Genomic DNA, 15,739 nt, shown 5'->3' with positions numbered 1-15,739 from the left:
TGCAGTGAATTGGAGATTGATGAGGCTACAATTTTAGAAATGTTTGGTTGCTTAACAGGAAGCCAGTGAAGTGACTGCAGGGAGATGATTTTCTGAAATCGTGGGTGTGTGTACATAATTACGTTGTGAAGGGTGCATTTCCAAAAATGGTGCAGATTTTCTTTGCTCTTTATCAGGCTTTTTTAACCACACATAGAGATCTCTATATTTTATCCTACCATCTGTGCTAGTGAGTGATCTTATTGTGTGCATAGCGGTATCAGGATTACTTTGACAGATTATAGGGATACTGCAAGAAGAAGGATGGCAGAATGGATTAAACAGTGTATGTGTTTGCCAATTTAAAATTATTATCTACATTCCTGGCTAAAATCAGGGCTTACATTAGCTAAAGATATCAGAAGCTTAATGGTCCGGGGGTCAGCATTTACTTAGCCCCTACTGCTAGACAAGGATAACACTTTTTTTGAGTTTCGCTGATTGGGGAAATGTGCATTATTTTGACACAGCGAAGTTGGGATATGCTATAGGACAAAGATCTCCTCGTTAAAACGTGGATCATGCAAAATGGGTGGTAACCTGGGGAGGGAGCTGGATAGACTGGGGGTTATTATTATTGATTAAACACTTACAATGTACTTGTGCACTGTACAAGGCACTGAGAAGTTAAGGCCAAACCCTCCCAGAAGATTTTACAATCTGAAGGACAAAAAGAACAAAATGCTCAGGGGGATGCAGACTATGCAATTAGCACAGATTGAGTGTCTGACGTGTGAGTTATTCAGAGTTTACTCCATCTCTAATGGGATGTTGGGGTGCAGAGGGCATTTGCCTGAGCTCAGTGTGTGAGCCGGATGATGGGGAAATTTGAATGAGGAGAGGGTGAGTTCCAGTGCGCTGGGTTTTGGAGATCACAGAACACCTAAAGGTAGCAAGACAGAGGGTAAAACCCCACCGTGGACTTGTCCAGCTGGATGTCTTGTGCCAAGAGAGTCATATCACATCCAGACAATGCCCTAACCGAGTGGCGGATTAATGATTTTGCCACCCCTAGGCCCTGAAATAATTGCCACCATCCCCCCCCAGCAGCTCCCCGCCTCCCTCCCCCTCAGCTCACCTCCGCATCCTCCCCTGAGTGCGCCGCCGGGCCCTGCTTCTCCCCGCTCCCTGCCAGTGCTTGTGTGCGAAACAGGTTCGCGAAGGAGGGAAGAAGAGGGGGGAACGCGGTGCACCCAGGAGAGGAGGCGGGGCCAGGGTGGGGATTTGGGAAAGGGACGGGGCAGGGAAGAGGTGGAGTTGGGGCGGGGACAGGGGCGCGAACTGGCACCAGGGGAAGCAGCCTCTGGCTGCTATTATAAATTTGCCACCCCTGCAATTTTGTCGGCCTAGAGGCGTGAATACGCCACTGCCCTAACCCCTCACTCCCCCCTGCAACAGGAACTAAGGCAGTATTCGGCCAGCAGCAGCGAGACCTAAGGCTGGACACCTTGTGCTCTGACCTCTCCATCCCACTGGCTCCCCTTTGTCAGCCACTTCCCCTCCCTTCCATCTCCCCGCCCCTCACAGATCCCCACAATGCCCAGCTCCTCTCCCTCCTCAAAGCTGCTCCGCCCCACAACACCCAGCTCCCTCCAAACCCCACCCTGGCTCGTCTCCTTTCCCCAGGTTCTCTCTCTTCTCCAGCTCTCCTCCCCACCCATCTCCCCTCTCTCCCTCCAGCTCCCCACCATTCCCATCTCCTCTCCCCTCCCCACCCAGCTTCCCTCTCTTCCTCCAGCTCCCCACCCCCATCTCCCCTCCCCACCCAGCTCCCCTCTCTTCCTCCAGGTCCCCACCCCCATCTCCCCTCCCCACCCAGCTCCCCACCCCACCCAGCTCCCTTCTTTTCCTCCAGGTCCCCTCCCCACCCAGCTCCCCTCTCTTCCTCCAGCTCCCCACCCCATCTCCCCTCCCCACCCCACCTAGCTCCCCTCTCTCCCTCCAGCTCCCCACCATTCCCATCTCCTCTCCCCTTCCCACCCAGCTTCCCTCTCTTTCTCCAGGTCCCCACTCCCATCTCCCCTCCCCACCCAGCTCCCCTCTCTTTCTCCAGGTCCCACCCCCATCTCCCCTCCCCACCCAGCTCCCCTCTCTTCCTCCAGGTCCCCACCTCCCATCTCCCCTCCCCACCCAGCTCCCCTCTCTTCCTCCAGGTCCCCACCTCCCATCTCCCCTCCCCACCCAGCTCCCCTCTCTTCCTCCAGGTCCCCACCTCCCATCTCCCCTCCCCACCCAGCTCCCTTCTCTTCCTCCAGGTCCCCACCTCCCATCTCCCCTCCCCACCCAGCTCCCCTCTCTTCCTCCAGGTCCCCACCTCCCATCTCCCCTCCCCACCCAGCTCCCCTCTCTTCCTCCAGCTCCCCACCTCCCATCTCCCCTCCCCACCCAGCTCCCCTCTCTTCCTCCAGCTCCCCACCTCCCATCTCCCCTCCCCACCCAGCTCCCCTCTCTTCCTCCAGCTCCCCACCTCCCATCTCCCCTCCCCACCCAGCTCCCCTCTCTTCCTCCAGCTCCCCACCTCCCATCTCCCCTCCCCACCCAGCTCCCCTCTCTTCCTCCAGCTCCCCACCCCCATCTCCCCTCCCCACCCCACCCCACCCAGCTCCCCTCTCTCCCTCCAGCTCCCCACCATTCCCATCTCCTCTCCCCTTCCCACCCAGCTTCCCTCTATTCCTCCAGGTCCCCACCCCCATCTCCCCACCTCCCAGCTCCCCTCTTTTCCTCCAGCTCCCCACCCCACCCAGCTCCCCTCTCTTCCTCCAGCTCCCCACCCCCCATCTCCCCTCCCCACCCCATCCCATCCAGCTCCCCTCTCTTCCTCCAGCTCCCCACCCCGCACAGCTGCTCTCCCACCCCAGGCTGCCCATAAGCGCCCAGCTGTCCCCGCCCCCTGGCACCTTTCCTCCCCACGTCCCTCGCACCACCCCTCCCCCGGCACGTGACGAGGGAGCGCTGACGCCGCGCTGTGCCCCGGGGGAGCGGCCACTGCGCCAGAAGGAGGCGGCGGCCGGGTAGTGGCGGCGGGAGCCGCTGTGCTGAGGCGGGAGCCGACTCGACGCCTACCCGGGTAAGGCGGCTCTGCGCAGGGGGCTACGGCGGGGCAGGGCGCGGCGGCGGCGGCTCGGGGGCAGCCGGGGAGCGCGGGGACCCTGCGGGTGGCCCCGTTGGCTGGTGGGAGGCTGCTCCTCCCAGGGCGCCCCCTGGCTGGCCGCGGCGGGAGCGGGTCTCGGACGGTGCCCCCGAGTCCGTTCCTGGGGGAGCCTGGGCTCCGTGTGCCCCCCCCCGTGGGGCCCGAGGGCGGGGGTCCCAGGGGCTGCCATGCGGGGCCGAGCTGGGGAGCCGCCTGGGCCGCTGGCCTGGCCCAGGCGGCGGCTGGGACCAGCCGGTTGCGAGGATCCCGATAACGGGCAGTTACGGAATAACCTGCCCATACGGGAAGTTTCTCCCTGGCTCCTGCCAGCGGCTGGCTTGTGCCCGGAAGCGTGAAGGCACCGGTCCCTCCTGCGCTGTTGCCCGGGGCCGCTAGACCCGTGCTGTGCGGGGCTGGCTTGTTCTGACTCCCCAGATCTCCTGGGGTTGGGTAGGGGCAAAGCGAGTGACACCCGCTCTGCAGCCCCTGCCTCCCCTGTACCGGCAAGCGGGCTGCCTAGCCCAGGCTGTGAAGCTGGCCGAGAAAGACTTCCGTGTGTTGAAAATGTGAAGTGTTTGGTTTTTTTTTTTGTGCGTGGGTCATTTCACAGGCTGTGCTCGATACTGTTCGGTATGTTTTTCGTAGACCTTTGTGTATGTGTTTTTAGACACTGCACATATATATGCTCACAAATGAGTCAAGGGAGCTATGAATGTCTTGTGTAATTTTGTTTCACCTGTTAAAACGACTCCTAAGGCTCAGATCAAAACAGCTTAAATGTTAATTGAGATGGTAGCCATTACTGTATTTTTCAGTTGTCCATGTTGAATGTGGACTCTTAACACGCCCTAAAATAGTTTGAATGTTGCTTGTTTGTATGATTTAATCATAGTGTGCAGACACAGATTTGCTCAGCTATTTATAGCTTATCATTCTAGTCAACAACATAACAAAAGTGCACAGTGAAAGGCAAGGGACTGATGTTAGGCTGTATGCTCATTAATATTTACGGTTGGTGAAAAGTGGCTTTTAAAAGTTGCTTTGACAATGATTTAAAATATACCATGTACTCAGAAGTCTCTAGGCTGAGTTAATAGACAATTATCAGGAAATTAGATGGTTACTTGTTATGGTTTTAATTTTTACGGAAGTCTAAACACTTGGGGGGGGGCTTATTCTGCTTGGGAATTACATTTGTCTCCTAATACTAATGATGGTTTATGTCTGAGGAAGGGGGTAGAGGATTAAATCTGTTTTTTAAAGGGCTTGCAAATTTCTGCTGTCCACATTAGCTGTTTGTGTTTCATATATATATGTGCATGCTAGCTTGAAATGATTTTGCCTAAAATTCTGTACAAATAAACTGATGCATGTTGTCAAGCAAAACTGTTCTGATGAACTTCAGTATGTGGAGTTCATTTCTAACAGGGCAGATGTGAGGGAAAATTGTCTTATAGAAAGTATGGACTTGGGAGATTCTGTGATGACCTACTCTGAAACTTTAAAGAAAGAAGTAGCTCTTTGGATATTATAGAGGATTTCTTCAAATTCTGCTTCTAACATGAACACTTACAAAATGCAGAATATATTGCCTACTTCCTTTGTTATTTCCCTCAGTCACTGAATCTATCGAAAAGCTTGAAAGAATGATCAGCTAATTTTTTGTTTTTAATCATGAAAAATAAGAAATAGTGCCTCATTGGAGAAATTTGAATAAAATACTAAATTCATCCCTGATATAATAAGAATTACACAAAGGGTTTAATTCTGTCCCCAAACTAAGTATATCCTGGACCCGCATTCAAGAAATGCTGTTGGAGCAAATATTTTTGAGGTGCTGAAAGGGCAAATTCAAGGGGAAAAACATCTACTATGTAGAGATAATTGGGTGGATTTTATATTTCATTTGGCCTTCAGTTGGTAAGAATTTATGACAAATGTTCTCAAATATGGTTTCTGTGGCTGACTTTCTAGTTTGTGCAGTAATATCATTAATGTATTCATTGCTGCTGTAGGGAATAATGCTTGTCAATGAAATATCTGTTGCAGAGGTGGTACAAGAACCAAACCATTGTTTCTGTGTGGATCGCATAAACAGTGGCTATTGTTTGGTTTTAGTTTTTAGTGGTTCAGTTAACCTTTTTGAGAGGTGAAATGTGTGAACCTCAGTTTCTTGACTGTGTATTGTAAATTAAAATGTCTTAACAGTAGTTCTTCAAAAATACTCCTAAAAATCTAAGTATTTGTAAAACCTTTTCTGATATTCCTCAAACAACTCCTGGAAAAGGAGTCCAGTTCGTAGAAGCTTAGAAATGCAGTCAATACGCAACTACACTAACTGCTATGACAGCAACCCAGCAACCACACATGGGGAGATCTTTGTTCTTTGTGTAGCATAGTGCTGATATTTCAAGATGGGAGGTGCTGTGGAATCTGGGGAAGTAGCTGAGCTATATAGAGTACTTATTTCAGGCCTTATCTGAAAGTTGCACAGATTAAAATCAGTTTAAACTTGTGCAAGTCTGTGTAGTCACACTTATTTTAGTTTGAGAGTCTTGTTTCAGTGTAGATTAAATTTTTTTGAGTTTTGCTAAACTGAAATAAACTACTATTAAACCAATCTAAAAGTGTTTACATGCAAATTTATACCAATTTTAAGTAAATTGGTTTAAAAAAGAAACTTTAGTTATATTAGTGCAAATTTGTGCTTAGACAAGGCCCTAGATTTATGGATGAATCTCTTCTGGTAGGGGTATGTGTCTGATAGTGAGGGAATTGTCATCATAAACCCACTATTCCATTAAAATTGGAGAAGTCTTTGAGAGAGAGACTAAATTTTGGACCTGAGGCCCCTGAATCATGCCTAGGAGAGGGCTTTTTTCCTTTCAGCAAGTCATAAAACTTACCCTGGAAATGGCCCACCTTGATTTTCATGCACGTTGTAAGGAGAGTGGTCACTTTGGATAGGCTATTACCAGCAGGAGAGTGAGTTTGTGTGTGTGGTTTTTGGAGGGGGGGGTGAGGGGGTGAGAGAACCTGGATTTGTGCAGGAAATGGCCCACCTTGATTATCATACACATTGTGAAGAGAGTGGTCACTTTGGATGGGCTATTACCAGCAGGAGAGTGAGTTTGTGTGTGGGGGAGCGGAGGGTGAGAAAACCTGGATTTGTGCTGGAAATGGCCCAACTTGATGATCACTTTAGATAAGCTATTACCAGCAGGAGAGTGGGGTGGGAGGAGGTATTGTTTCATGGTCTCTGTGTATATAATGTCTTCTGCAGTTTCCACAGTATGCATCCGATGAAGTGAGCTGTAGCTCACGAAAGCTCATGCTCAAATAAATTGGTTAGTCTCTAAGGTACCACAAGTACTCCTTTTCTTTTTGCGAATACAGACTAACACGGCTGTTACTCTGAAACCAATATTGAGTATGTCCTTACAGAATTTAATGGATTCACTATCACAACACAATCACTATCACTGTGTTGAGAAGTGTTCCATTTCCCCCAGGAAATGGGTGACCTAAAAGATTCTCTGCATGAGTTCTTAATTTAAAAATCTAACTTAATATATTTTAACTACTTCAGTTCCTATTATATAGGTAGTATAATTGTATTCTGCATGGTACATCACTTTAGGATGGCGCAAATGCCGTGTAGAGTGCGGGAACTGAATTACTGCCAGACTGTAAGGATGTTGTCAGTCTTTTAAATGCACTCTGGCACCCAGGCTTTCTTTGTCCAAAGAAACAAGTATAGATGCTGATCTCGGTCCTGTTGTCAATGGTGAATTTTCTTACTGACTATAGTGTGATCAGTGGGGATCCATTCAGTAACATTAATCTCGTGAATCGGATTTCCAGACACATTCAAATATCAAAGCCTACAGGTGTATACTGTAGAGGAAGTTGCTTCAGGTAATACTTAAAACACATACACTGCACTTTCTTTCTGAGGATCTCAAAGCACTTTACCATAGTGGGAATTTATTATCATTTTACAGATTATGGGTGGGGGTTGCGGGGTGGAACTGAGCGACAGAGAAGTTACAAAACTTGACCAACTATATCACTTTAGGCAGTGACAAAGTCAGGAATAATTCAGGAACTCTTAACTCCACTCGTATGTGCTCGCTTCTAGACTACACTAGCATTACTTGGTTGGAAAGGATAACTAAACTTTTATCATTGAGATTTGACAATACTTCCTTACATTGAAGTATCAGAAGATGGGCATTCAGATCCTTGGAAGGGCACAAATTAAATCAGAATCCTTTATTAAGTAAGAATCCGCTAGTGGTGCTACTATAGTTTAGAAAGTCTGTCTTCTGTGGTAGTGTTCATAAGAATGACTATATATACAATGTGTTGTTTCAGAGTAGCCGCCGTGTTAGTCTCTTTTCGCAGAAAGAAAAGGACTACCAGTGGCACCTTAGAGACTAACCAATTTATTGAGCATAAGCTTTCGTGAGATACAGCTCACTTCATCGGATGCATTCAGTGGAAAATACAGTGGGGAGATTTATATACACAGAGAACATGAAAAAATGGGTGTTATCATACACACTGTAAGGAGAGTGATAACACCCATTTTTTCATGTTCTGTGTGTATATAAATCTCCCCACTGTATTTTCCACTGAATGCATCCGATGAAGTGAGCTGTAGCTCACGAAAGCTCATGCTCAAATAAATTGGTTAGTCTCTAAGTGTACATATACAAAGAAAAGGAGTACTAGTGGCAATCGATTGCATTTTGGATACGTGTGATAAAGAGCATTGTATTATTTTGATGTTGAGCATTCACAGGATCCTCTCATCCTGTTGGTGGGAAACAGAGTTCCAGGCATCCCTGTTGCCTTTCACTGTGACAGACAGAAATGGGTCTTACTCACTAGCTTGATCTTGACATGAGCGTCTTATAAACCTGCATTAATGGCTCAGTCTAATATGGAATGCACTGATAATAATTAACATGATAATTTCCTTTCCTGTCTTGGTCGTCTGTGGTACTCAGACTACTGCAGAAACCTTCATGGGGTGCTTAATGCAGGTCCTTTGACTTAAACATACTGCAATGTGAATGATGATGAGAGCTGCCATCCTTCTCCTTTCCTTAAGAAATGGGACATGAGACTCTGATACTGATAATAGAGGTGTGGGGTCGAACTCTCTTCAGGATTGTTGACTTGTATTTTGTCTCTGCTCCCATAATACTGTGAACTTTTTTTTTTAAAGCAGGGACAGTAGCTTGTATCAGTTTCCATCTTGAAATAACGTTAAGCATTTTGGCTTCTTACGTGAAGTTTAGCTGTTTGTTATGGTGGGGTGCAACATAAAATGATAACAGCAGTTTCTGTCAGGTGTTACCTTGAAGCAGGGAGCAGCAGTTAGCTGCTGTGAAAGGGAGCAAGCAGTCAGCTTGGAAGAAGCACTAGGAACAGTAAGATTTAATAATTTTAAAAATGGAATATTCCTGTGAGAAGATTTTGAAATTGGGTTGAGGGTAAGAATTTGCTGGCAGCTGGGACAGGAAGCAAGATATTCCTTAAACATATGTAAGTCATAGCCAAAACACCAAGAATTCATAATGGAAGTCTGAAGCTGCAAGCAGAAGGGCAAAGAGGGGGAAAAAAATTACATGTGGAGATTGGAGCTGTGCAGCTGAGGAAAGGTAACAGGTGATCAGAGTTCCTTTGCTGTAAGACCTATACTTTGATGGAATAGCATAAAAGCTATTCACTTTTTAATCAAAACCATATAATTTTGATAGGAACTTTAACACGGACACAGACATGTACTTTATAAGCAGAGCATCTACACACACAATCTTAGGCAGTATTTTTGTGCTCTTTTTCAGTTTTGTTTGACTGAACATAGTATCTTTTTATTCTGTCAAGTCCCCCAATAAAATCATAATTCTAAGTTTGTGATGCTGTTTTTGCACTGGAAATGACTGTAATTAAAAAGTCACTCTCATGACATTTCAGGGTGAAGCAGAAGAAGGTGGATTGTAGAAAAAGATACTTGCTTAAGCACCAGTGGCTCCTTATGGACCTCACTACTATGAACTTAGCTCTTTCAACCCCCATCGGAAGTTTAATAGGAAATAAAGGTGCACAATACGTTGAAGGATCAGAGTTACAATTAGCCAAACTGGCAAAGGGAAAATGAAGGAAAATGTGTTCAAGGCAAAAGGATTTGTGTTTTGCTCATTAGAAGAGCCCACTTCCCTTATTAAGATTTCATATGTTTGCATAATTAGGCTCCAGTCCTGCAGTCACGTCTGTATGGATGGACCCATGTCAGTGTAGAGTTGCATTGATTTCATTCTCTTGCAGGGGTAAGCCCATGCAGTTCTGATTGCAGGTTTGGGGCTTTCAGGAGCTCAAAGTTTCTTAAAGAATTTCTGTTCCCTAAGCAGTGTGTTCAATAAACTATACATTATTTTATACTTTTTACTTTTTAAAACAACTATTTTAGAGAAGCTAGCATTGGTTTTTAGACTTTCTGCTCTCTTTTAATGTGTGTTAATCTTTGTCTAATGCTAATCTTAAAATTTCTTGTTACTAATTTTTTATGCGGTGTCCAAACTAAATTATCATCAGTTGCTCTTTGGAACTCAAATTGTCACTGGATTATGACTATCGCCATAACAGGACTATTAAACAGAGTGCAAGGGCAGATATATATTTGGTTATATTGCCTGGACTATGAGAGACTGAAAGCCCTTTCCAAATTTTCCATAGAATACGTGCATCAAATTAGATAGTTAAAAGAATTAAACATGAGAAAATAATAAAAAAAAAAAAAAGGCTTATTGTTTGCTCATTACCCTCCTTCCACATTTCTTGTTGGTTCTGTCCTCTTACTCTATTTCCAGTGTTCTCTTGTTTTTGTCCCCTTTCCTTCTAGCTCTATCTGGGTTGTGCCACACTGTCTTGTGAGGTAAGTAATTAGAGAGTGCTTTAAAAAATCCCAACAAATTAAATTGTGGATGTTTTTAACTGCTTCTAACTGGGCTAAAACCCAAAAACTAGATTGGGAATTTAAAATATCATTTAGAGAGAGATGAGCAAATAACAATCCTAGTTAATGGTGTCATGGATGTTGGTAAAGCACACTTAAATCTGCAAGCAGGCCAGTTGCTCCATTATGAAAGCCTGAGTTTGACTGTGGAGGCATTATGCTCTGCATGTGGAAGGGAGAGAGTTCCTTGTAGAGGGATCTATTTGGCCAATACAGAAGAGGTGTTAATAGCACTTGAATGGAGTATCATCAAGCCATCCTTGCAAGGATTGCTGGCCTGTCACAAGTTTGTTGGTGTGGGAGGAGAACGATTAAGGGGACTAATGAGTAATTCTGGGAACTCTGAAAGGGGCCTCAGAGGACTTCTTGGGACCAGAGAAAGGGAGGCAAAATAAGCAAACCAGCCCGTCTCTTTCTGAAGACTTAATTATAGGAGAAGTCACACTGTTCCATGAAGAATTTTAAGCTTGTACGTAAGCAAGCGATTGACTCGAGCTAAAAAAACCACTGATCTTCTTTGCTAAGTAACAGAAACAATAGGCTTAATAGGTAGCTTGCAAATAGTAAGAGGGTCATGAGCATAGGAGGGCAGAAATTGTGGCTAGGGTTGCCAATCCTCCTGGTTTCTCAGGGACTCTTCTGGAATCAAACTCTATCTCCTGGAGGCTACTGAAGCCAAATCAGGAGATTTTAGGTGCTAAAAGTCCGGCGGTGTAGTGGGGCAAAGGCAGGCTCCCTCCCTGCCCTGGCTCCACACCGCTCACGGAAGCAGCCTGCATGTCCCTGCGGCCCCTTGAGGGCCCAGGGGATCGCCATGTGTTCTCTTCCCCCCTCGCCCCCGCCCCGAGTGCCAACTCTGCAGCTCCCCTTGGCCGGGAACTGTGGCCAGTGGGAGCTGTAGGGGTGGTGCCCGTGGGCGGTGCCGGTGTGTGGAGACCTCCTGGCCCCCCTCTCTATGAGCCGCTGCCAGAGGGATGTGCTGGTTGCTTTCGGGAGCCGTGAGAGGTAAGCACTGCCTGGCTGGAGCCCTCACCCCCTCCTGACCCAGCCCAGAGCCTGCACCCCCTCCTGCCCCCCAACCCCCTGCCCCAACCTGGTGAAAGTGTGGGAGGGTGGGGGAGAGCAAGCAACAGAGGGAGGTGAGATGGAGTGAGCGGAGGGCATGGCCTTTGAGAAGGGGTGGGGCGGGGGGGGCAAGGGTGTTTGGGTTTGTGCAATTACAGTTGGCAATCCTAGAGATCATGGTTTCCACTGTTTTACTTTCATAAATAGGGTCTCAGATATGATCTTACAGTTTTCTTATCAAACTGTTACTACTTGTTGAAAGACTTAGATAATTAATGCAATATGTGGTATTAATTTTGAAACCACTTTTTCCTCAGACATTTTAGGCAATTGACTTTTGTTTTTGTTTTTCTTATAGCTCTATGGATACAAACAGAAAAAACAAGTCATGATGTGCCTTACCTTTCGCCTGGAAAGGTGAATATCTCTTTCAGATAGAGATGGCTGACAAAGCTGGAAAGATCCTCCCAGGACCACTATACATTGAAGTAGAGTATGATTATGAGTATGAGGCAAAGGATAAAAAGATTGTGATAAAACAAGGGGAGAGATACATTTTAGTGAAAAAAACTAATGATGATTGGTGGCAAGTCAAAGGGGATGAAAATTCCAAGCCCTTCTATGTACCAGCACAGTATGTGAAAGAAGTAACACGAAAAGCACTAATGCCACCTGTTAAACAATCAGGTGGTCTGCCAAATAGCTCTTTGAAACTGATGCATAGTTTACAGAAGTCGACAGAAAATGTGAACAAGTCTCCAGAGCTTTCTAGTTTTGGAAAATCCTCTCCAGTTCAAGTGTCTGGTCTGGTTCGTGATGCCAATCAGAATCTGGGCCCAGATAGTAGCCCAGGTCAAAATCTTGGCCTGAGCCTGGACCTTGCCCAAAATAATGGAAAACTTAGCAGTGAGCTGCAGTCCCCAAAGGTTTCCAGCCAGTACAGGTCTCTGTGTCTGGGCCATTTCACTTGTCCAGAACTCATGGAAATAGAGAAGACCAGCTTCTCACATGAACAGTCCTGTGATTCAGCAGGGGAAAGCTCAGAAAAAGTCCATCAGGATTCAGAATCTGGAGATGAACTCAGTAGCAGCTCCACAGAACAAGTGCAGGTAAGCTCGAAAAGGATCTAAGTGGATTTGTTTTTCTTTCTCAATTATACATCTTTGATGTAGTTTACTACTGTTTTTAATTTGCTTCCTAAATAGAAAGAATAAGAAGATTGAGGTGAAATCTTCATTTCATATTTTTCATCTCATCTAGCATGGCATTGATTCTTCAAGTAAGAAGAATTGGCATGTAGAATTTATTTGTAACAAAAAGTACTTTGCTTTGTGCTCTTATTCTCATTTACAGTGTCCTTGGATATGAGTGGCATAGAAGAACTTCAATTAGAACTATTTTTTTCAGTGTTGAACGTGTAATTGGAGATAATGTGAATTTAAGCAGTTCTTAGTGACTCTTTCCTAGAGGAAGCAAGCCCAGTGTTGTTAATTTAAACTTCTGGGATCACTGAACTTTTTAATCCAGATGCATGTGATTGTCAATAGCCACTGCCATTGATTTCTTATGTATATTGCATGTTGGTAATTTGTGAAGTATGGATAGGTGAATGTAATCAATAGCTTAGTGGATATGAAATGGTACTGTTAATGTTGACAGTGTGAAAATATCTCAAGAACGTTTCTATCTAGCTTTGAAATTAACTAATGGAAACTGACATATTTGAGTTCTAATTCAGAGATATGCTGAGCCTTGAAAGAAGTAGTGGTGGTAAGGGTGGTTTCTTACCAAAGCCAGTTAGTGACAGCTTTAAAAAAATTCTCTTTGGGCTAAAATAGCAAACCCTGGTATCTTGCCTACCTTTGATTATCTTAATAGAGTCTGTGTTGGCTTACTAGGGAATGGGCTGGGGAGATCACCAGTTTCTTTCCCATAAGGGCTAGAGAGCCATTGACTGGTAATGGCATTTTGACACTATAGTTCTAGACCAGGGATCTCAAACTCAAATCACCATGAGGACTAGTACATTGGCCCGAGGGCCACATCACTGAAACCTTTTCATACAATGATACAACATTATAGTCAAAAATGAAAAAAATGAAGAGTAATATAGTATGCTATTAAAAATCAATGTATTAACTTTTTAAAGACTGTAATGCGAAGAGGGGTTTTAATAAAATATAAACACCTGTAACTATTCCTTATGTGGTCAGTAACACTGATGGTGATCTACACTAATAGTCTATCAACATAGCTGTAATGGCAGGAACTTTTTAAAGTAACTATTAATACAAAATACGTTGCCACTTTTAACAAACATTCTTCCCAACTACTCACAGCAAAGAATCGTACATGCTGAATTTCATACCTCAGACTGCTTGTCTAGTTCATGAGCCCCCACCTCTTTCCACCCCTTCCCCAAACCCCCAGCCTCGCCTCTTCTCTGCCTGCTCTCCTGAGTCCGCTCCATCCCTGCTCCTCTCCCCCCTCCCTCCTGGAAAGTCCTAAGCGCCGCCTAACAGCTGTTTGGCAGCGGGAAGTACTGGAAGGTAGGTGGAGGAGCAGGGATGTGGTGCACTCAGGGGGAGAGGTGGGGGGAGGTGAGGGGAGTTTGGTGGGCCGCAGGAAATAACTCCGCGGGCCGTGTGCTTGAGACTCTTGTTCTAGACCATTTTGAACCATTAACATAGAAATGTAAGGTTCTGTGTGCTTTTTCCAGTCTGAGAGGTCACTGTAAACAGTGATATACATTATCCCTCTAGTAAATTCTACATTTTCCCACTCTTGCTGTGATACTGTAGCTTCAGTACATACTGACAAACATTGATTATAGTAAGTCAATTTATCAGCACCTATTTAATACCCACAAATATTTTAGTTTAAGGATGGTATTCAAATAAGGGTAGACACTAATTTTAGAAATGAAATCTTGATTATATGGCTGTTAGCTGGAATCAGTTGGATGAAAAGCCACAATTAAGGCAATTTTCTTTTAGGAGATTCCACAGCATAACTTGCAAAGCTTTGTTACACTGTTCGATTAACAAGAACCAGTACAGTTGGTTACCTGGACCTTACACACGTACATTTGGATTAGTGGTACATTAGTCTAGTATCCTGGCTGACAGTGGCCAGTACTAGATGCTTCAGAGGAATGTACAAGGAGCATTGTACTGGACAGTGTCTTAATAAATTGCCGAGTGGGATAGTGGCAATGTTTTTCTTAATCCCATTCAATGAGAGGTTGGCTTATGCATTGAATCATGAGTATTTGTATCCCCTAAAACTTTAACCAATAAAATATAACGGTGGGTGTTCTTGTTATATGTATAATCCTTTTTGTATCCTACTAGTCGCCTCATCTCAAAGATACATTAGAATTGGAAAAGATATAGAGAAGGGCAACAAAAATGATTAGGGGTATGGAACAGCTTCAGTATGAGGAGAGATTAAAAAACCTGGGACTTTTCGGTTTGGAAAAGAGATGACTAAAAGGGGTATGATAGAGGTCTATTTAATCTTGACTGGTGTGAAGAAAGTGAATAAGGAACTATTATTTACTCCTTCACATAACACACGAATTAGGGGTCACCCAACGAAATTAATAGGCAGCAGGTTTAAAACAAACAAGTAGTTCTTCACACAACACACAATTATCCTTTGGAACTCATTGCCAGGGGATGTTGTGAAAGGCAAAACTAAAGCAGGGTTCAAAAAAGAACTAGATAAATTCATGGAGGATAGGTCAAGCCATGGCTGTTAGCCAGGATGATTGGGGATGCAACCCCATGCTGTGAGTGTCCCCAGGTTCAGCTTGCCAGAAGCTGGAAGTGGATGATAGGGGATGGATCACTTGATGACTGCCTGCCTGCTCTGTTCATTCCCTCTGAAGCACCTGGCATTGGCCACTGTCGGAAGACAGGGTACTGGGCTAGATGGACCATTGGTATGACCCTGGATGGCCGTTCTTATGTACAAAACTGTTGGCCTCTGTTTTGAGGCATTGTGTTCTATGGGTTATGGTTGTCTTTTTTTTTTTTTTTTTTTTTTTTTTTTTAAGGTGGCTGCCTTTCATTTTCATTGACCCTTTTCCTTGCATAATGAGAAGGGATAAATAGGATCACTGGATTTATTTTCTCCATATTGTAAATTTTTTATATATTGCTACTGTGTCCTCATTTATTTAGCCTTTGAACTGTCACACTTCTTTAGGTTTTTTTTTAAAGTGTGATCTTTTAAAGCAACATGTTTTATCCACTGCAAACTGAGAGCAAACTGTACCACAGAGAACTAGTAAGGATGAAATGTATATTTAAGTGCTCTTTCAGCTTTGGCAAAATGTTTAGTGACCCATCAACTGTTGATATAATGACTTCCAAATTCATGACCAGGATGAGAGAAGCCTTTTTAAAAGGGTACTCTAGTTAAAACACTTTTTTTGGTGCTTTCTATATTGCTTTATACAATCCTACTAAAAT

The 15,739-nt window shown here is 44.8% G+C and overlaps 1 protein-coding gene across 14 annotated transcripts in view; it reads left to right on the top strand.

Moving 5' to 3' along the window:
* The first annotated feature begins 2,937 nt into the window (after positions 1-2,937).
* Positions 2,938-15,739, top strand: part of ARHGAP12 (Rho GTPase activating protein 12) — a 145,974-nt gene continuing 133,172 nt past the window's right edge. For 3 of the 14 annotated variants that reach the window (XM_037890950.2, XM_043541429.1, XM_037890948.2), the window contains exons 1-2: positions 2,938-3,106; positions 11,620-12,370. In XM_037890950.2, the coding sequence (XP_037746878.1) occupies positions 11,702-12,370 (669 nt within the window). In that variant the 5' untranslated portion in view covers positions 2,938-3,106; positions 11,620-11,701. Of the gene's footprint in view, positions 3,107-3,338; positions 3,800-10,082; positions 10,116-11,619; positions 12,371-15,739 lie in introns of those variants that run through there. The other 11 variants (XM_043541434.1, XM_037890952.2, XM_037890951.2 and 8 more) reach the window with 7 other exon arrangements.

This window comes from Chelonia mydas, chromosome 2 (genome assembly GCF_015237465.2).
Source record: "Chelonia mydas isolate rCheMyd1 chromosome 2, rCheMyd1.pri.v2, whole genome shotgun sequence".
NCBI classification, from domain to species: Eukaryota; Metazoa; Chordata; order Testudines; family Cheloniidae; genus Chelonia; species Chelonia mydas.
This window is presented reverse-complemented; position numbering and strand designations above follow the sequence as displayed.